This window comes from Amphiura filiformis, chromosome 7 (genome assembly GCF_039555335.1).
Source record: "Amphiura filiformis chromosome 7, Afil_fr2py, whole genome shotgun sequence".
Classification (NCBI taxonomy): domain Eukaryota; kingdom Metazoa; phylum Echinodermata; class Ophiuroidea; order Amphilepidida; family Amphiuridae; genus Amphiura; species Amphiura filiformis.
In genome coordinates, this window is record NC_092634.1 from 7,992,035 (window position 1) to 8,014,636 (window position 22,602).

Sequence of the window (22,602 nt, forward strand, 5' to 3'; positions counted from 1 at the left end):
GGGCGCCGGAAGAAGAAGGGGCGGCAAAAATGATTAGTAAAGAAAAAAGGGCGGAAAAATTTTGATAAGTATAAAAAATTGTGAAAAAAGTGTACTATACATCAAATTCAAAATGTGTTGCTTTTAGGGCGCTAGCGCTTATAATCCTTCTTTTTTTTTCCTTTTTTTGCTCTTCACTTTTCAAACGACCGAAAAAAAATTGGGCCAACCTTTTTTTTTTTTTGAGGCAGGGGCGGCAAAATTGAATTTCCTTCAGCCCCCCGGGGTAGGAGCGGCCACGGTACGCCACTGCTATCTACTGCTGATATTGGCATTGATGAAGTAGCTATCTCCTGCTGATAATTATTGGCATTGATGAAATTGATTGGTTATTTCAATTGATGTTTATTGAAAAGCCTGCCTCTTCCCAATATAACATTGGATACTTTTGAAATGTCCAGAATGTAATAGTTTATGACTTGTTGTACCAATCTACAAATTATTTGGATCTAACGTTGAATTTTGATGTGTCAGACTCATCCATTATCAATGAAAACTAATGGGTACTAATCCCCGGGGGGCTCTTCCATAACGGATATGCACCATGTGCCTCGGGATAGACCCACTATTTCAAACCGGCTTGTACCCAATGACCCCCCTTTTTTGTGTTATTGTCCTACCTATACCAATACCCCCTTTAAAAAAAAATTCAGGTACTCAATGACCCCCCCCCCCCCTCTTTTTTTTATTTCTATTTCCTGCTACCCAATGACCCCCTTTTTATATAAAGTTAGGTGGTATTTGTGTTCTCTGATCCTCGAGAAATAATTTTTCAAATTCAATCATCCAGTTGCTTCCAATTGCTAATTGATTCAAGTTCCCAACATGCCCAAGGTGGCCAAGTTTCTTTTTCGCAGTTTCGCAGTATGTCAATGACACCCGTATCATTTGAAGATATTCTGTATTATTTTATTAAGACGTGTAGCTATCTACTACTGATTGTAATATTGACGAAGTAGCTATCTATGAAACTAAAGTTTGGTTTTCTGATTTTAAACTAAAAGAATGAAACTAGCTATATGAATAATTTTAAACGTTTATCATGTTTATAGACCTTGTCGAACAAACTCAATCGGAACGGTATAACAATCGAACTTGAATGGCAGACATGTTGGTTCTAAGTTCTATGTGACAGAGGGACAGGTCTCTAGCTCGATTCCACGACCATTCATACCTATTACCTATTTTGATGGTACCTTATAGAGGGCAGAATTATATTTAAATGAGGAGTGACGTACTAGTATTCGATAGGGTCTATGCCTTTTTTAGACTATTTCTTGAGAACAAATCGGCGAAAAATCCTTGTACACAGGCTTAATTTCCTTATAAATAAATAATTCTTTGTGATGCTGATTGTTGAATTAACTTTGCTAAGGTATAAACTTGGCTATTACTCAACTCCCGGGGACACAATATAAAATGGATATAGGTGTCGAGTTGGCACACTTTCATAGCAAAGGGCATTCGGTGAGAGCAAAATATAAAAACTATTGGGTGAGATATGATTTTTGGCATTCGGTGAGAGTAAAATGTACAAAATATGGTATTATTGGGTGAAAGACGGACTGTTTGGATCTAAATAGGGAGGCATTGAGTGAGGATATGACCTTTTTAAAAACAAAATAGGGGTGAGCCCCAAACGAAACCTCAAAGATTGAATTTCGAAAGGAAAATTAAGGGGTCTTAACGGCCCTACGTAGGCATACACGTCGCATCCAAAGTGAGAGTGCCCGGGCCTCAACTCCCTGTGAACACTGGAACAGAATGAGGGATATTGATTTTGGTATTGTCATACTTAAAACAACAAAATATTTTCCCAAGAAGAGGAATACTGGGATTTTTGTTTTTCTTAGATTTTTTTTCTTCTTCTTCTTCTTCTCTCTCTCTCTCTCTCTCTTTCTTTTTTCACTTTTTTTTTCTCTCTCTCTCTTTTCTTTGGTATAGGCTTACTTATAGTGAGTATTTTCAAATCAACTTTAAACATCAATATTAATTATTATTACCTCCATTATGATGACCCAATAAAATATGATTAATTGTTGGAGTTGGGAGCTTGTTGGTTATAGCTGAAAGGGAAAAGAAACTTTGGTAAGCCGAGAGGGGGAACAATTTTGGCACACATTCATGGGGCGCCTTTTAAATAAAACACTTTAGTCCGGCCTTTAAGGGATCTAAAATGAACGTTTTGAGCGTTTCGACAGTATTTTTTGTGGGACATGAGAGCACATCAGACATATCGAATTGCATTCTGAATCCGAAGAATGTCTTTCTATTATCAAATAATTTTCATTTTTTGAAATTCACGATATAATACAAATGTTATGACAAATTATTAAAATTTGATATTTTTCACATTTTTGATATATAACAGTCCTAGCTCGAAGTAAATTTTATAAATCTAATGATATATTCTTAAAGTGTATTTATCTTATCGGGCTTTCCAACAGTGATTTCCCCGGTGATTTCCAGAAAAGCCTTTATTCTCTTGCATTAAATGAGCTAATGAGTTTTGCACGATACACTGGAACATACATTACATATACAATGATTACGTAATAGAGAGCAGATATAGACCCGGCTTAGTATAAAACAGGTTGAAGGAAATGGCTGGAAATGGGTTGTTCCGGTTGTCCATAGCTCCACAAACAATTTTATGTTATTTCTCATTTACCAAGAAAGACCCTGACTGCTTACCTGGTCATGTTTGCTTTATAAACATAAAATTCACAAACACACACACTCAACATATTCAGCTGATCCCGGTGAAAATTTCTCACCGGTGTTACAAACGTGCCACATCGATAGGAGCGTCAGTAGTGACATGGAACCAAAGGCCTAAAGTATCTGCTGATGCTGGACACAATAAATTATTATCTACCATACGGCTGTGCATTGTAACACGTGTGTTGTTATCTGATCAAGCATATGAATATGTCCACGTAACAAGTGTTTTACCTTGGAATCTATATATTGAAAGGGTGTAAGCATTATATTGCTTCGTGTGTTTTTTTCCTCTAGAAAGTTTGGAAAACAGCAGATAGAGATGGTAAGTGCAGATTTAAAGTTGCTTTTGATATTTTTTTATGAAATTATATAAATCACACCATTTGTAGTTATTAACTGTGTTCCGAAGAAACAAACTGGTTCTGTACAACCCACGGTCCCTGGTATAATTATCAGCTGGTTTCTTTCCGGGGTTTCTTTTAATTTTTATAAGCGTATATACAATAACATGTAGAACAAAAAAAAAACTTGTCAGGCACAATTGTATTTATACCTGATGCTACTAAAGGATAGTACTATGTTTAGTATTGAAATTGCTATATGCAAACAACATTATCATGATTATTGAAGCAAGTCATCGAAAATCAATCGAGCCATTTTTATCGCAAAAGTAGTTCTCTGGCACGGGCCAAGAACTATCGACCGTGGGGTGTGGGCTGTGGGGTTTTAATATGTGTGTTATTTCCCCGGGTTATTTCATATTTTCATTCCGATACCCTTTTCGTGTTCATAACATCTCTAGAGGTCGGTTCCTCTTCATACTCGTTTAAAGTAGGCCTATTATATGCCTATAGCCTACTTCAATTTCAAAAGATTTGGAGAGTTAATCGTCATCTGTTTGTGATGCGGCAAATTGCTAAATCATTTCTGGTATTCTAAATGTTCCATGGTTGAGTAACTATTCATCCCGAGTATTCATTATAATTTATGTATACAAAATTAATGAGGAATAGGGCATATCTGTAAGATGTAAAGTTTCTCATAATTTACTCTAAAATATAGAAATCATATTAATAGGCTATAGGCCTATGTGAACCAGCTGATTCGGACCGTCATGCTTTGATGCATTTACAATGACACTCGCAACAAATTTATTGAATTCACATGCTAATTTATGCAACAACCTTGTCCTTGGAAATAAATGATGAAAATAAAAACACCCACCCCCCCCCCCCACCCCCTGGAACCTTGCGCCAAATGTTATGACGTCCAAAAGAAGACTTTTTGAGAATTATTCTATGGTTAAATGTCAAATATTAATTTCATTTCTTTTCAATTACCAGTTTCAGGCCTTCTGTAAGAATATTCAATTTTTTTAAATCCAAAATTGCAAATCAACATCAACATAACGCATCATTCCATGTATTCTGATCAGCCTACATGCAATGAATAACCATGTTTAGTTGTACATGTATATGACAGTAACTTTTATTTGCATTGTATAATGATTTAGATAAGAACGATATGACTTGCTGCATCTGTTAAGTTGTACGGCTTAAATTAAATATCTGACTTGTTTCTTATTTTTCTTCGTTTTTTTCCAACATGTTGAAATTCAGTAAAATATTAATATTAATAAGCTCAAATTCCTATGCTTCGCCCATATTAAGATGTAAAATTAGTTTTATGCATAAAATGGTAGATATATGTTTTAGTCATTTTACGTATTGACAAAATTGTTTACAAAAATTTAAAGGGACGCTTGAAACCACGCCGTTACAGCTGATTGGTCATGACCCGACTCAATTCTCGAAACAATCTCATCTCGCGCAACAATTCAAGATCATCATTTCCCAATCGCACGCCAAAGCAAGCATGAGTCGATGAACTCATTTGGAGGATGCGAATTGATACCCATCATACACAGGTCATGCTTCAAATTTATGATCAGTATACAAATTGTGAACTCTGTCTCTAAAACGTGTAATATGGGAGATCCCAGATACAGTCTAGTGATCTGGAACGACTTGAAAAAGAGTGAATTTTACAGTAAAAATGGTGAAATACAGATCCATTGTGTCACGCGTTCCTTTGCCTTTATCTAATAAAATTATTGTGACTTTTTAGCAAAATTTGAAACAGTAGCAACTTTTTGTTAACAAACAAAAGATTGACCTTCACCGTAGGTTTCGTTACCAAATAGTGATTTGTCATGTTTGTCAATACTTTTCACCTAAATTACACTCAAACCCTACATAATTGTCGTGCACCTGAAGTATTTGATGGAATTCGAATTGAATAGTGAATTTGACAATCGTGGTAAAAGCAACTCACTAATTTCGATAATATCAAATCATTTAGGTAACATATTTGGACACTTGTTTACATTGCTGTCATTTATTATTAATAATATTAATATTATCATCATCAACATTAATAATATTATTTCTACCCCGGGATTATTACCGAGATATGAGCCGACGAGGGTCATTCAAAACGTTCTACCTGCGCTCTTAAACTTTTGTTCTGTAAATGGTAGCTTCTTATTTTAATAATAGCATGATTTATATATCACCGTGAGGGAAAACGTATATTGGGATAATATTGATCATGTTGATACCTTTTTCAGATATTTGTAAGCAACCTCAGAACCAAAATAAGATTTGATACACCGGCAACGGTAAAAAATCGTAAAACAAAATATGTGCACCAACATCAAAGGTGTAACCAACCAGCAAGATGAACAGTAATAAAATTGCGTTTTAACTTTAAAACAGTATCCAATTTTTACTGTTAGGTCTAATGGTCTTTCACACATGAGAATGCTTGGGGGGGGGGGGCACCCAACCACTTTTTGTCACTTGCTATAAAATTAGCTTCCTTGGTGTTCAATTGCCAAGAGCCATTTCCATAACAGGTTTAAAATGCTTCAAGCTCTTATTTTTTTTTTGGGCATTTCTAAGAAAAAACATAAAATTTGATTACAGTTCGTACTGCTCATTTATTTCCATTGCTAAAAAGCAACAATTTTAGAGTGAAGCATCTTTTTTGGCATCTTACATAATTTTCAATATTATTATATTATTCTTTATGTAAGCTTCAATTTAAGGGTAGACGAGGTAGTGTTGGTCGAAACAACCTAAAAATCGATTTTCATTATCTAGAGCAATATATTATTGAAAATTAACACCTTGATGTTTTGCAAAAGTTCATTCTACAAATCGTATACTCTGCAAACTTGCTTAATTTATTGTTGTTAATTAGTTATGTACGTTTGACAAAAGTGTTGTTGTTTCAGCCCTCTTCACAACGTAACTCATGAACCGCAGCACCTATAAAAGTATATCTGTGATATTTTATTCTTCTACACGCTCGCTATGAATTGAGCAATGCAATTTTTGTCAAAGCTCACTACCATTCGTAAGATGCTGTGAACTACCAAATCACAACAGTTTAAAATAATTAATAACCTTAAGGCATCTGAAGTGACCAAATGGTTTTTCATGATCACTCAATTTGATCTATAACTTTTTATGTTTTGTTTTTGTTGATACATGTATACAGATTTTGTCTATTTAATAGCGCGGTAGGCCTATACTGAATCATGATTTAATTTTTACTTCGCCTACGACAAATGGAAAAACATATAGTAACAACATTTTCTCACAAGCTAGATAAGACCACAACATAGGTTATAATCAGAAAAACTTGAAAGAGCTAGTATTTGCAGAACTTGAGGTTAGAGGCATAACTTTTAGAATGACCCTCGCATATATTTCAATGTTATAAGTCGTAGGTGTCGGTTTGGCGTATATACATCGGCCCACAGTTTTATATTTACATAAGTGATTGATCATTGTTAATTTTATTTGTCATTGACCATCTAAAATTACATTCATCTTTGTATTAAATTGAATTACAATAATTATTACATTGTTCAAATAGCTTCCAATGTTGGTTGCGCTGTGTCCTATTATATGTGATTATAATATAATTAAATACATTGCATCAAACTTGAACAGTCATTACTCATATTCATGACTCGTAAAAAATCGTAAAGGAAGAATAACTTTGTTGATTTAGGTGAAATGAAGCTCCCTATCCTTCCTATCCTATCCTAAAATGATAGGTCCGATTATTGGGTATATAGATAATGTTGTTTTTCCAAATGCCACAATAGTTAAATACATAATAGAACAAATATAAATTATTGTTTATCGTAACCATATTAACACTAATCAATGAACAAAGTTAACAATATTTACATATATTGAAAAGATATGGGCGAAGATTCTCATCTTGGTCATCTTGACTATCTACAACCCATAAGTATCATTTAGACGTTTGAACTGAGTATGCAAATAAAATATGAAGACTCTCAGGTAGACTCTAATGGTATGTAACTAAGAAAATAACTTAAGATACGAGAAGTAAGATATTTATTCTGATTTGTTCACATCCAGCGTGAGTGTATCTCAGTTCACCTTGGCCAAGCTGGTATCCAGATGGGCAATGCCAGCTGGGAACTCTACTGTCTCGAGCATGGCATAAGTCCAGATGGCGTCCAATCAGAAGAGCTAGACAACTACACTACCAATGGCCACCAGATCATCGAGAACAACCATACCAATGGTAATCATCAGAATGGTCAAGAAGAAGATGGCCGAGTGTCCAGGAGTGGTGACAAGCCGCCAATGGTCAAGAAGCAAGCCTGGACAGGTGAAGAGAATGGTCAGACAAATGGTGATAATGGAAAGACCGGCAAGAATGAGAGCAGCATCAGCTCCTTCTTTATGGAGACGGGCTCTGGGAAGTGCGTACCACATGCTGTATTCGTGGACCTGGAACCTACTGTCATAGGTAATTTAAATCATTTTGTTTCAAACTCGTACTTAATACTTATAGGCATGTCATCTTATAGGAAATGAGTCCAAGAAACCACTGGTTACATTAATATCTTCACATGTATAGCTATACAACCTGTTTATTAAGGTCACCTGAGGGATTGATAGAAACCTGCGGGACACTCAAATAACGAAGTGAAAATGCTAACTTTTTTAAGGGCCAGGTAACGTACTATATCCTTAATGAATTTTGATGCGTATTCATGTCAGGATAACAAGAAAACAGACATAAAAGGACTTGCGTTTTGTCCATCTAGAGAGGTATATGAGAGTGTTTGTGGGAGTGTTTGCCATGCTTGATTCCTGAAACTTATAGTTATAACCAAGCACGTGTCATTTTGTTTCCTTTTCAGATGAGATTCGCACCGGCACCTACCGCGATCTCTTCAACCCAGAGAGACTGATTAGCGGCAAGGAAGATGCCGCAAATAATTATGCTCGAGGTCATCATTCTATTGGCAGAGCTATGATGGATGAAGTCTTGGATAAAATCAGAAAAATGGTAGGTTGGTGAGAGATAATAAATGTTCGTATCTATCAATAGATTATATGTAAATCAACACGTCTGATTTACTTAGGCCTATAGGAGCGGTAAGTTCAAAACCCATAAAACAAACATGAAACGTTTGTGTAAAATCTACTGGTAGCTTCAAAAACCCAATACAAAACTTAATTTGATATAACTATCGATGCTGGGCAATAAATCACTCTTAATGTTACCATTGGACCGGGAATCATATTTTATTGGGCGACCACATTTGATAAATAAGGTAGGACTAAATTAGGTTCAAAGAACGTTATACGGCTTTGTGCATAATAGTATTTACCATCCCGGATGATATCGGCATCTGAGACCATTTAGGTATTTATGGTCTCAGATCAGCATGGTCAATTGTGGAATTACTTATAAATAATGTTATGCATTGACCGCTTCGTTTAATGCTCCCATTTGGAAGCAAACGGCTTCAAAACTTAATGTAGCAAAAAGCAATCTGCTTGAGGATAAAACATAATGGCCCAATATCAATATATTGGACATGTAGGACGTGAGTCATATTCCCTGCCAAAGTCGTTGGAGCAGAGCAGTAGAAAAGTATCATTTTTGCTTTAAAAAGCACAGAAAAACAAAAATGCTGACCTTGGCGTGCTCGGCCGTCACGGACATCAATTTTAAGTATAATACTGATGGGGTTGCAGCAAGAGATTTTCATAAATCACAATAATTATCTATAGCAGTGAAATCCTTTGTCAGGCTACCGTAACAGCTGTGTAGAAATTATGCATACAATCGTATCTATTAAATGAAACAATTATATAGATATATGCTTGTAAATTTATTGTATATATAATTGTTTGTATTTTACCAGGTATAGGCCTAGTAAACAGTGGCACTTTCAAGTAGGTACTACCGCACTATTCTGTTACAAATATGGAGGTCACCCATGTGAAGTATTAATTAAAAGTAATGTTTTGCATAAATGTGCGCCATGTTGTCAACCAATTAACTATGGCAACAAACTCTTTGAGAGTAGAAACAGTTGTTATTAGGGGCCCATAACACAATGACAACAAAATTATTAGTAAATTACCGGTATATCCAGGACCACAGCATACATGGAAACGTGAAAAAATCAATGAGAAGAATATGCCTATGGAAGGGGAAATAAAGTGAAAATCATAGGCTAAAATTGTGAAAAATATTGTAATAAACTTGTAACTAATTTAAAAAAGCTTATTCTAAATATTCATTTTGTAAGACACTATATAAAAACCATTTTTAGTGTTTATATAGAAACTAAAAACAACCATTACTGACCAGCATAGCACTTTATGGATAAAGATTCAAAACGTGTCCACATAAAGCTGGAAAATACATGTTAAAAACTGTTAAATGTACAACTTCTAAATGTAGGTTAAAAAAGGCAAAACTACCGACGTTCTGAAAATATCATTTTAAAATAGGTTACAGGTTGTAGTGTAAGCAACCATTCACGTAATTGTCATTTTTTAAACACAATGCTAGCATTTTGGCTAGTGACTCGTTGTAATTACCTTGCAAACGGGTCATCCTGTCATAGGCCCCCGAAACGTTGGTTGTTTTGTCTTTGTTGGATGTTGTGCATATAGGGCTGGAGTATGAACGTTTGCACAGCCATAAAATATGTATTATATCGCTAATTTCAAAAAATAAAAATTATTTGATATCAGAAAGACATTCCTATTAGAATACAATTTGATATGTTTGATGTGCTCTCATGTCGCACAAAAAATACTATGCAAACGCTAGAGCCATAAACAGGTTAAAAACTTGTTGTCCTACAGGTTGTTGCCTTCAATCATGGGAGATATCATTGAAATAAATAAAATTTCGATGTGTTCTCCTTGACACGTAGGCATTATAATAAGCAGAATATCCTTGTAGGATTATTCTATATTTCTTAAAGATTGTCCTTGTTTCGTACTCACTGCGGACCCCGGGACTGAAGATGACTTTCTTGGCCTTCGGGTTGATGAAAAGCACCATGAGTCTGTTTACTTGATATTGATTTAATCATTTAATTCAATGACAAATTAACTTCGTATAATGATGTAGGTGGAAATAGTGGCATAGAAATTGTATTTATGCATTTAATTGAAACATACTCTCTCTCTTCCCCAGTAATTTTAACAAGTCTAAAATATAAAATAAATTTATATATTCCAGCTGCAGTGACACCTCATTAATTTCCCTGGACCTTTGGATGCAATGAAATATATAGGAATAGCAATATCAATAAGCTTTCATATTTCAAATCATAATAATATGTATGAGGTGCCACCGGAGATGGAACAGATATTAAGCATGATAAGTGATTGTACAATAATTATGATAACCCGAAATCGACCCCTCCACAATTCGTTGTTGTTTGATATTGCCCTTGTTTACCTATACTTATATTTATATTTGATTATTATGTGACTTGTTGTGAATTATGGGAATAAAATTATCTTGTATAAATTATCTTGTAAACATGGGTCGATATCAAAAATTAAACATATTTTGAAAATCAGCACAGGAAATCAAAATGGGAGAAATGCATTATGGGAATTGTAAAATATCTCCTCTGATGTATAATTTTGTACGAGGATTCTTTCAGTTACGTAACATGTATAGGCATCAATCGGCTCTCTAATTAATTAGCCTTTTAAATTAATATGTCTGGATAGGGATTTCTATAAACGGTACTAGACTGCTGATCATCATCATCATCATCATCACCATCATCATCATCATCATCATCATCATCATCATCATCATCATCATCATCATCATCATCATCACCACCACCACCACTAACATCACCAACATCATCATCATCATGTTTATTATTACAAAGGGATGAAGTTGTAGGCCTACATACATGCACAATAATCATTTGAATTTTGCAGGAATCATTAGTACATTTGTTTACATATATATTATTTTGAGATATCGCTAGCTGTTTAGTAAAATCAATCAAATATATATGGAAACATTGGTTGATTTATACACAAAGCACAATAGATTGAAGAGTCTGAAGAGGCATTTATTATACATAATTTTTTAACATTCTCGATAAAGTAACACGCTGCCCATAAAATTTAAGTGTGATCAATACCTGATTTGGCAGAAAATTTACTCTGAAGATACTACAGCTTTATTATTTGTCTCATTTAGTGGAAAGATTCTATACAGATATTTACATGCAAAATGTGCAAATAAATAGAGATAATTTTGATAGGACATAACATTGACATGATTAAACAAATTGTATAATCTCAAAAGTAAATATGCAAATATATCAGATTGCTGAGATACAAGCTGCTATTGCAATGATTGGTACCCATCAGTTTTCATTGATAATAAATGGATGAGTCTGATATATCAAAATTTAACACAAGATCCAAATAATGTGTAGATTGATCATGTTAATTATAGTCATATCAGAAGTTATATTGACTTCTGAATACGAGGAATGTCGTTCTGATATCAATTAAGTTTGATTTGTTTTTTAAATTCGCGATACAATACAAATTTTATGACAAATTATTAAGATTTGATATTTTTAAAATTTTTGATATTTAACAGTCCTCGAAGTAAACTTTCTAAATCTAATGAGGCTTAAAGTGTATGTAGCTGGGATGAAAAGCCGACGATCAATTGAAACTTTCGGCCTTTTACATTATAGATATACATTTTGTCCTCAAAAGACCCATTTTGTGTGTGTGTGGGGGGGGGGGGGTCCATGAAAGCCCGTTACTTATACAAAACCCGTTCGCGTCTGGACAAATGTCTGTTTAATTTCTAAATGTAAATCGATAACCCCTGCACATTTTGTGTTATTCTGACTACAAGCTGAGTGATTATGACCGAGCTAGGCCTATGCATAGATATATTTATTTTTACAATTTATGGCTGTAATTATACACACGCACGTGTAGCTAAAATTTTCCCGGATCAACCATATTGTTTAAAATTTCAGCTGCTAGCTTCCGTATAAAAATTATAGCTATGTATTCAGTATGTCATAATATTCAACCGTGCGTGAAATTGAAAAAGATCATTTCCCATGTTTTCTGTCACCGCATAACAGAATGTGTTGGTATTTTATTGACAGTGTCATTAAAATATCACATTAAAATATGATTACCATATCCGTGCTCAGAATGAAAAAAGATGGTACTGTCCGATGTTGTCATCGGAAGCAATGCGTTGCCAAAATATCAATTTCTATTGGTTGTCTTAATCACAAGAGTCGCGTAATGGCCCCGATGGCTTGCCATATTCTTCCTTCCATGCACGCGTTTTTATCTTTTTCGTTGTTGAAGATAATTTCAACATGCAAATAGGCCTACAATATTTTGAGCAGTCTCAACATGCTGCTCTTTTTCAGATCACTTTAAACTATTTTGGAATACTCGTGGCTGAACCTCAATTTAGGCATATATATATAGCATGTAGTCTCCTAGTCTCCTAGTCTCCTACATGATCTTCTGTGGAAGACCAGATTGGATCTTGGCCGTGAAGTCCAGAAGTGTCTCGCATGGAAATTCCGTTACGTCCATTTCAGTTCATTGAGAATGAGAGGTGACTTTGGCACATGCAGTCAAGTTTCTAGCTAGTTTCTAGGCATGACTGATGTAGCCTTGATTTCAAGGCGTAAGTGCTTCTAAGATAGTGGTTTCTACACAGATACTACTCCGAGATATTTTGTCATTATGCTGATAAACAAAAGCCACAGTTAATCCATGAACTACTAGTGTTTTCATGGTTTTTATGATATTAAAAATGATATAGCCACAAGTCATCTATGGTGAACCACTATGACTACGACCATATGTCCAAATATGTCAACTGTCACTCTCTCCTTCAGTTTGCACAACAGCAAGAACTCCTTGAAGGCATGTCACTATATAAAACAGCTGGAGGGGAGGGAGAACATATCACACCTATTAATCTTCAGCACTTAATAAAAATTCGTTTAAAAAAGGAATGGGGCGCCCAAATTATGTGAGCTTGGACGTGATATGGTGAATTCCATGGCATGGTGTTTAGATTTGGTCCCGGGGATTTGGTATCATAATGATTTTTTCTAGGGAAGAGTAGAAGATGATCAAATGCAAGACAAATGTGTTTGATTGGGGAAGGTGTATCACAGGACCGTTTTGGATGAAATAAATTGAATTGGAATGAAGCTGTCGTGTCAATTTGCGATTATGTGGGGTGGGGAGTTCAATTTTGGGGCATATTGTAGTGATGATATTGCTTTGGATATTGAATATTGTTGAATTTCGTTATGCAGGGGGGTATATGATGGATAGTATAGAAGAGGATCTACCCCTATGTTGACCAAAAGAAAAGTTTTTATGAATGTATAACGTCTGTGATACATATACATCATAACGTCTGTGATACATATACATCATCTACTTGCTAATACACTGAAAATCTAATAGAGATGAAGGATAAAAGACAATTACAGAACATTCATTCTTCAAAAGTAGCTATATATATGGGTATACAATGTTTACAAGATAAGAACGTTAATGTTTTGTACATGAACGTAACATCTTTGATACATAGTTGTTAACACACTGAAAATCTGACTAGAGATTTACAATTTGATGATATCCAAAAGAATACTTACTAACTTAGCATTGAAGAATTAAAATAATTACAGAACTTTCATTTGTTAACATACACGTAGCAATGATTAACAATGTTGAAAATACAAACGTAACGTTTTGTTCATAAACATAACATCCTCGACACATCTAGGATCCGCATAATTTGTTGATTAATGTCATAAACAGTCACAAAAGATTTATGGTCTGATCATTTTATCTTTTAAGGGGGACCTGATATTGCATTTGGAAGAACCAGGCTTTTCAATTACTATCAAAACTGCTGGGTACCAAACTTTTGATACAGCTTGTATAGTAATTTGTTCTAATTTCCATGCAAAAGGAGCCAGTTGTTTCATCCTTAAAACAAATAGGCTACACCATAATTTCCAATTACCCCATGCAGATAGATAAGACCTTGGTAAGATAAGCGTGTTAATTGTTATGTCACTATCACTATCTTGATCTTGATAAGATGCCTGACTTTGAAACTTTGGGTACAAAAACTCATACTCTGCAAGTTAGGTCAAATTTTGCACTATGATTGTTTATTTGAGCTTATTGGACTATGCCATTCAGATAATAGGCTATTGTAATCCATAGTGTTGGTCACCGTCTATCGGGTTCTAAGAGGCGGTAAACTGGTTACAAAGGTCAAAGTGGTTACAAAGGTCAAAGGTCTCGATTTATTTGGTGTTTTTACAAATCCATTAATTTTGTCTTTTAAACAAAGAATATACGCACACCATTTTATCCTGTGCATTACAGAAAACAATAATAAAATCAAATCCAAGCATATTGTGGATTTATTTCTGAGCAAGGGCATAATTTTAGCAAAATAGCACAACAATTGCGGAGTAAATCTAGTAAGACTGAAATTAGAAGCTACTCACAAGTACATGCCTATATTGTGGGACGCCTCCGTAGAGGGCGCCCCAAAAAGAGATTAGGGCAATTAGCAAAGATAACTAAAGATTATTGGCACACGACAAATATTATAGTATAACCAGCATGATCAGGGACTTTGGACACTGGCTGGGTATACATGTACCAATGGATAGAATACTAAAGTAATTTGGTATGTATATAGGCCTATTCTCGTAGGCCTATTTTAAAGATGTTAAAGAACTGTGGCTTGGCGATGGAGTGACCAGGGCCATATAAACGAAACAAAAGAACAAGATATCATATCACAGACCTCAGGTCCGAAAGGACTTGAGCAAGTCTAGACTGATGAAGTGCCTCAAAACCGGATTCACAGCACTTGACTTCAGGCAGGACATAGTATAATTTTTGTCGTTGTTAAAGGCATTATTAGACATGTATAACTTATAAACTGCAAAGCACTTGCTAGGACATACCACAAACAACGTTAATCAGTCTTCCATGTTGATCTTGGAGACTACTTTGAGGTTCTTTGTGGCATATCATACAAGCAGTCGCAGCGTGCGATTCAAAAATCGCTAGCGACCAACCGTTTGTAGCGTTTTTGCAATCACTGAATCACTATAATAGCCTACCAGCGTGCGATCACTACAAAATTGTCTTGAAGTCAACTGGCTTGCGACTTGACGCTAGGGCATGCTAGCGACTTATCAATAAAATTCGGCAGTCGCTCTGCCGATCCTCGACGGAAGTGACCTCATATCCCCATAAACATGTTTCGCTCCAAGCGATATTACTTTAGTATGATATGCCCTAAAATGTTACATGTTTGTTTACTTTATAATTAAAATGGCACTTCTAAACTTGAAGTTAAAATGGCTCTTGTTTTCTTTTCTTCCAGGCTGACCAATGCTCCTGTATCCAAGGATTCCTCATCTACCACAGCGTTGGTGGCGGGACCGGTTCTGGATTTGGCTCTCTACTCCAAGAGCGTCTATCAGCCGACTATGTCAAGACACCCAAGCTACAACTTGTCGTTTATCCGGCTCCTCAAATTTCTACTGCCGTTGTGGAACCATACAATGCCGTGTTGGCAACCTATGGAGGCATGGACCACTCAGACTGCGCTTTTATGTTTGATAATGAAGCCCTATATGACATCTGTCGTCGCAATCTTGGTATCGAACGTCCAACATACACCAATTTAAATCGTCTCATCGCGCAGGTGGTCTCATCTATCACAGCTTCACTACGATTCCCTGGTAACCAGAATGTTGACATCACCGAGTTCCAAACCAATTTAGTCCCATTCCCACGTATTCATTTTCCAGTTGTTTCTTATGCTCCTATCATTCACGCGGAAAGGGCTTACCATGAAAACATGACTGTTGCTGATATCACGACTGCTTGCTTTGAGCCAGCAAATCAGATGGTCAAATGTGATTCTCGTAAAGGAAAATACACAGGCTGTGTGATGTTGTATAGAGGGGACATAATCACAAAGGAAGTCAACGATGCTATTCTAAGCATCAAGACAAAGCGTACCATACAGTTCGTTGACTGGAGCCCCGCAGGGTTCAGAAATGGTGTCAATCCAAAACCACCAACGACAGTACCTGGTGGTGATCTCGCCAAGGTACAGAGAGCTGTGTGCAAACTTGGTAACACAACAGCCATAGCTGAAGCTTGGGCTCGTTTGAATTTTAAATTTGACCTTATGTACCAGAAGAGGGCATTTGTGCATTGGTATGTTGGTGAGGGTATGGAGGAGGCAGAGTTCTCCGATGCGAGGGAGGATTTAGCAGCGTTGGAGAAAGATTATGAAGAGGTGGAGAACGATTCGATTGATGATGAGGATGTTGTTGTTGAAGATCTGGAGGATGAAGAGTACTAGGCAGATATACCTCGTTGTGTCGACCATGTCGAGCAGATGACATTTGATATGTTGGAGGCATGAGATGAACATAGTTTAACCTGTTGTTAACACTTTTTAAAGAGATATATTAATGGACTCGTTTAAGTTAACCTTGTGTGAAGGGTAAACTATTTGTTCATTTGTATAACTAAGGAGAAATGCGACAATAACCCAATGGGGCATTTTGGATCCTAAGATAAGCGGTATATATCTTCTCATAAATGTATCATTTGAATATTATTGATAGAAGTGGTAAATGAAGCTAGTCGGATTCTGCTCTAAGTTTGATACCACTAAAACGTTCATCGCTTGGCGAGTTTCATATCATAAGATGCCTGCCACTATCAAGTCCAGAAACTGCGTCAAATGTGATGTGATCATTGTGGCACACTCATCAATGTTAAATCCTTGTTCAAACGCGTTATGGACCTTGAGGGCTTGCTATACTATTACTTGCAAACCCGGTTTGTAACAAGGTAATGAGGAGTGTGAGTTGCAAATCAATCAAAATAATGATTCCTGGATTTCAACTGATAGGCATTATCTTTATATTGTATTATTAAAAAGGTTTGTTTTCAGCGGTTAAGCCTTAAGGTTTTACTCTTGCTGTCAGTCTAGTCTCAAACGACGGCTAGGTTTCGATCAACTTTTTTGACCCTGAAAAATAGAAAGAACCCGTAAAATTGAAGCAAGAATCCATGGGAAATGATCCGGGAAATGTTTTTCTTATATATTAATACATTTGTAACTTCATTTGGATTATTTCCTCGATCTTGATATAATTATGGTTATAATCATTACTAAATATCAAAGATAACTACATGTAGTTGATCGATAGACGTGATTTTACTATAGTATATTAATTTGCTTGCTTGATACTTCCGAGTTTTCTCTTCAAAGAACGCAGATTGTTTTCATGTTAAAGCGTTAGAAAAGACGCTAACATACCACCTATTTTTAATGAACATGTATATTAATGGTGATCGGGTATCGTAAGATTTTAATTAAAATATATTTTTGTTTTAAATTTTGTTTGATTTGATGTTTATAAACAAACAAATTTTTAAAGAACGAATGTCCCACCTCTCGAAGTAAAACATCAACGACGTCATTGACGTTTTATAAAGACTATTTTGGGTGATTTTTTTTATTTATTTGTTTAAATATAATGATTGTATATCGATTCTTGTTATAACAATTTTGTGTCGATGAAATGTAAACGCATCTTAATTCCAGAGTTTAAGAGAACGTTTGTCCCACCTAAATTTTTAAAAATCAGTGCCAGCGATGACGCATCTGGTCCAAATATAGGCATTGAAACTTCATGAAAACATACTGTTTAGCTCTTAAGGCCCGGTTTCTCGAAGAATGGCTAGTGGTCAGGCTTCCTAAGCCATCAGACGTAAGCCCAATTAGTCCTATAATTATACCAGTGCTTATGATTTCACATCATTCGCCACCTAAAGATAGATCAATAAAATGGATCCACATTGGTAGGGCTAACCTACTGGCTTAGGAAGCCTCACTAATAGCCAAGCTTCGAGAAATCGGACCCGCTGTAAAAGCCTTGATAAAGTCTATACGACAGTATAAAGGAATCCGACTTGCCTAATACAATGCAAATGCAAAAGAAGCATCAAAATGTTCACAAACTCTCAAAAATGAATGCAAAATGTAGTTTAATTTTCTAATTTATTGGCAAATTGGTGCTGGGTACAATCTAAAATGTACGTAAATTTTTTTTTTTTTTAAATTTAAATTATGCAGAAAAATCATTAGAACATTGATTACACTTGGTGTTTTGGTCTAACGAATATCCGTAATAATACCTCAGCCACGTTTAATGTAAGATACCCTTTTTACCTGAACATTATTCTGTATATTAAAGTATAATTGTAATATTCTGATTTTATTAACAAAATGCAAAGGGTTACCTCAGAACGAAACGATTCAGTATTTTAAACCACTCGTGTGCTTTGTTGCAACTTATTAAGAATCTCTGTATGCGAATTTTGAGACCCAAATTGTAAAATAATGTTAAATTAACTGTTGTAAGATAATGTAAAACTTCCCGGCATGTTGTTTTCTTATTGTTGAATATTAATTAATCTCATTTAATCTTATCATAATTTTACGGACAAGGGATTTTTTTATTGAATATAATATAAAAAGTAACTTGAGGGTTGATAAACGGCTGAGTGCCGATAAATTTTTAAAACTTTTTGATTCTCTTTTTGATGCCCTAATATAATCTCAAGTAGCAGCTCACCATTATAAACCTGGGTCGTGTAAAAACATCTTGCCCAAATGTGCTAAGCGTGGGGAATTGAACCCACGTTCTCTTGCGATATACCTCACGAGTGTAGAGTAGGAGACAAAGAATTCAACACTGATATAAAATTTGATTGATTGAGCCCATATTTATTGGTCGAGCTATGTACGTCTTGTCCAATATTTTATAACTCATAGCGAGACGGAGCGAGACCAATAAATATTGGGCGTAAAGCATCCAATTTTATCATTATTATGTGTTGGATCCAATATTTTCACACACTTGGATTCATCAAAACATAATAATGCAATAACGCGTCCTCCAAAAGATTGTCTACGTGTACATGATGTACACTTGCTTTATACTGGAGATGCTAATGGTTTTGCAGAAATGATCATAACCAAGTATAATTATGTTATCACGTGTATTTAAATGCATTTCACCATTGATTTCATTTGTTTTTAAAAGATGCATCTAAACTGTGCATAAGGATTTAATTATATCAGATTCACGTGCATTATTATAATAAGAGTAAAAGATGCTAGTACGGCTGCATAGTCCAATTGGGATTTCAAACCCATATTTACTTCATTAAACTACCTTATTATTGTTAAAAACTGTATGGTTACAGTAATAATAAAGAACACATTGTACATACTTATATATCGTATATCTGTAAGATCTTTTTATTGAGAATAAGTCGCTTTTGCCATTTATATAAATTATTATCAGATTGGTGAAACACTACAAATGTATAAATATTACTTTGTCTGACATGGATATAGAGGGGAACTGTTCCCTAGTGCCAAGGTTCGCTAGTCTGAAAATAAGGTTTTGCTAATTCGAAAAATAAAAAGGGATCGCTAGTTTAAAAGTTATACATAAGGATAGGATTAGGGTAAACTTTTTAGACTACATGTAGTTAGCGGTTACTTTTTATTTTTCGGACTAGTGCACCTTAGGACTAGGGACCCCCCCCCCTCCAGAGCAGTTTAACTGTCTGCTAAAAGTTTCCTTTAATATTAACCAATTAGGAAATTCCACCCTGACACAAAGGGAATTACCTTACGAAACATTCGGAATGTGAAAATCACTCCAAAAAGAGAAATTGTTTTCCCTTAAACAAGTCTCCTCAAAGAGTGGATTTTCACTATCTCTAACTTAATAATGGTTTAATGAATAGATGCAAGCCCTGGATCCAGTGAACCAGGGAACAACAGCATGCCAGCAAACTATGGTTGCGGATCACTGGATGCAAAGACAATGGTTGTACACAAACAATATAGTCATTACTCTGTCAAGGTCTGTCTATGACATTTGAATTGATTTGTTTGTGGCCATATACCATGTATACTATATAGTCTTGAATATGTAGTAACATTATCAACAAAAATACTTAGTAAAGGTCTGAAAAAGGTCAATGTAAATAATATTACACAACACAATACCGTAAAACCTCGTCTACAAGCATAGTATTTTTATGAAAGCTAAATTAATACGAAACAAGCGTAAATATACCAATACAATAGATTTGTCTTACAATAATACTTGTTTGTATATGCTTGGATCTGTAATTTATTTGCTCAAACTCCACAATGGTGCCTGGATTAATTTAGCTTTCATCAGAAGCACTCTATATGCTTGTAGAGGAGGTTTTACGGTATAGTGTTATCGCTGTCTGCTTTCCAAAATGCAGTAACTTTCTTCTTCAAAGGCTTTCAGATCAACATCCACACTCGGAGTTTATCATGAAGAAGCTTAGAAAGAGCTCATGAATTAATTCAAGATGAAGATATTTAGCTAAGCCTGCCATCAATACCAGTCAAGAAAGATTAACTAAAACAAAACTCTGCTGTAGAGCTTTGCATTAACAATTAAATTCACATAAATTGCTCTAGTCAATATTAGTATACTTAATGACAACCAGTTACTGCAAAATAATAACTAAATGAACTTTTTTACCATTGTCAATTTCTTGTTTTGTTTTATTGACAAATTCATGTGTGCATTCCATACATTGCTTAGTTACCTGTGGACACATAATTTTTTTAACAAGAACAGTTGAGATTCACAATTTGCCACTGATACGTATGTCCCGCTTGATAAAACAACCATTTCTTTATTTCACACTTTTACTGATTTACAATTTAAATATTCAACAAACATGATGACTTTGACGTCCAAGAGAACTCTCGGTAAGCAATTTCAAATTTGTGAGAAATAAGAAAAGTTAAACATGATGACTTTGATTTGGATATTTCACAACTTTTTACTAACTTAATTAAAGTGCACAACAAACTTAATGTAACCCTCGTTAATTATAATTTTAATTACGCCAAAGAAAAATACCCATTTTCCTTGATCGTTGTGAAAATACAACATGTACTTTACACTCATTAAAACCTTTGCTTCCTCACAAAGCCAATTAAAATTGGGAAGTTGTTCAATTCAAATGCCCTTGTGCAATTAATTCACTCATTAATTTTGTATCATTGTTCATTAATGATACCTTCATATGGCCAGAAGCATGTTGCACTTTTGATTTTAAACCCTGTCCTTACATCTCAACTTTCCTAAAATCTTTCACAAATGAACTTTTTAATCATTTTCTTAACTGAAGTCAAGGAATCTTAAGTGTGAGCACAGTTTCCGAGTTAAATTAACAGCTGAGAAAGTTTTAGTTTTATGTGCTGGAGAAAATTGTTTTGGTTCTTGGGTTTTTCTCATGCTTTTTTCTTCTGATTCTGAAATATATGGTTTGCATCAAAGTTAAGTAAACTAATGCTTATTTAATCACTTCTGTATTACCTAATTACCAGTGTGCAGCTTCTTAGCTAGGGAATCCCTCATTCAACATATCAGTTCGGGGGCACTGCTAATTCAAAGACGTCTCTGATATCAAATACTCTTGAAGCGTTATGTCACCTTACAGTATCATATTTCAGAGACGTCTCATAAATCACATACTCCCTAGTTTCAAAACCCAGTCGCAAACGATATAAGTAATTTTGATGAACGTGCCAGCGCAGTGGGAATAATTTTGTGTATAGGCCTTATCAGGGTTGTAGCTAGCCCAAGTTGAGCATGTTGAGTGCCTGCTAATTTTACTATCCAATTCATGAATTGGATAGTAAAATTGGGATTTTTTTTACCTCAAAACATTTGATTTTAGCCATTGCAATCTTAGTGTGTTCTGGGACCATTTGTCAGAATTTGCACAGATAGATATAATTTTTGCACAGGTAGATATTTGATAAACATAGGAAAGCTTATTGTAATACACTCAGCTTCGTTCCGATGTGCTGCATCGAGTGCCGAATTGTCAACAAAGCTTGACGTATGTGATATCACAGACCCCCGTATGTGAAATCACTGACCCGTCTTTGAAATCAGAGACGTCCGGTTATTACGAGTGCCCCCGAACTGATATAGGCTGCAGAAAACTGCAGCTTGGCCTGGGAAGGCTGCACACTGATAAATAGGTATGGGTCCTGATCCTAAACATAATGCAAATTTTGACCAGGATCAAAATTTAAAATGCCATTTGCCCTACATTATAAAGTGTTCCACCCAGTTGAAACATTAACAAAATATAATCTTATTGTCTTCTGCATTCATCATCATCTAAAAGTACATGTGAGACAATCAGGTCTAGGGGGGGCAAAGGTGGCAAATTTGAAATTGAGATAAAGGCAAAAATATGGAGTAAAAAATGGTAA

At 35.1% G+C, this 22,602-nt stretch overlaps 1 protein-coding gene across 1 annotated transcript; it reads left to right on the forward strand.

The window, feature by feature from the left end:
• The first annotated feature begins 2,746 nt into the window (after positions 1-2,746).
• On the forward strand, positions 2,747-18,356 carry LOC140156695 (tubulin alpha chain-like). The gene is made up of 4 exons (XM_072179629.1): positions 2,747-3,085; positions 7,227-7,623; positions 8,021-8,169; positions 15,598-18,356. Exons 1-4 carry the CDS (start codon positions 3,083-3,085, stop codon positions 16,588-16,590), a joined length of 1,542 nt encoding a protein of 513 aa, XP_072035730.1. The 5' UTR covers positions 2,747-3,082; the 3' UTR covers positions 16,591-18,356.
• The last annotated feature ends 4,246 nt before the right edge of the window (positions 18,357-22,602 follow it).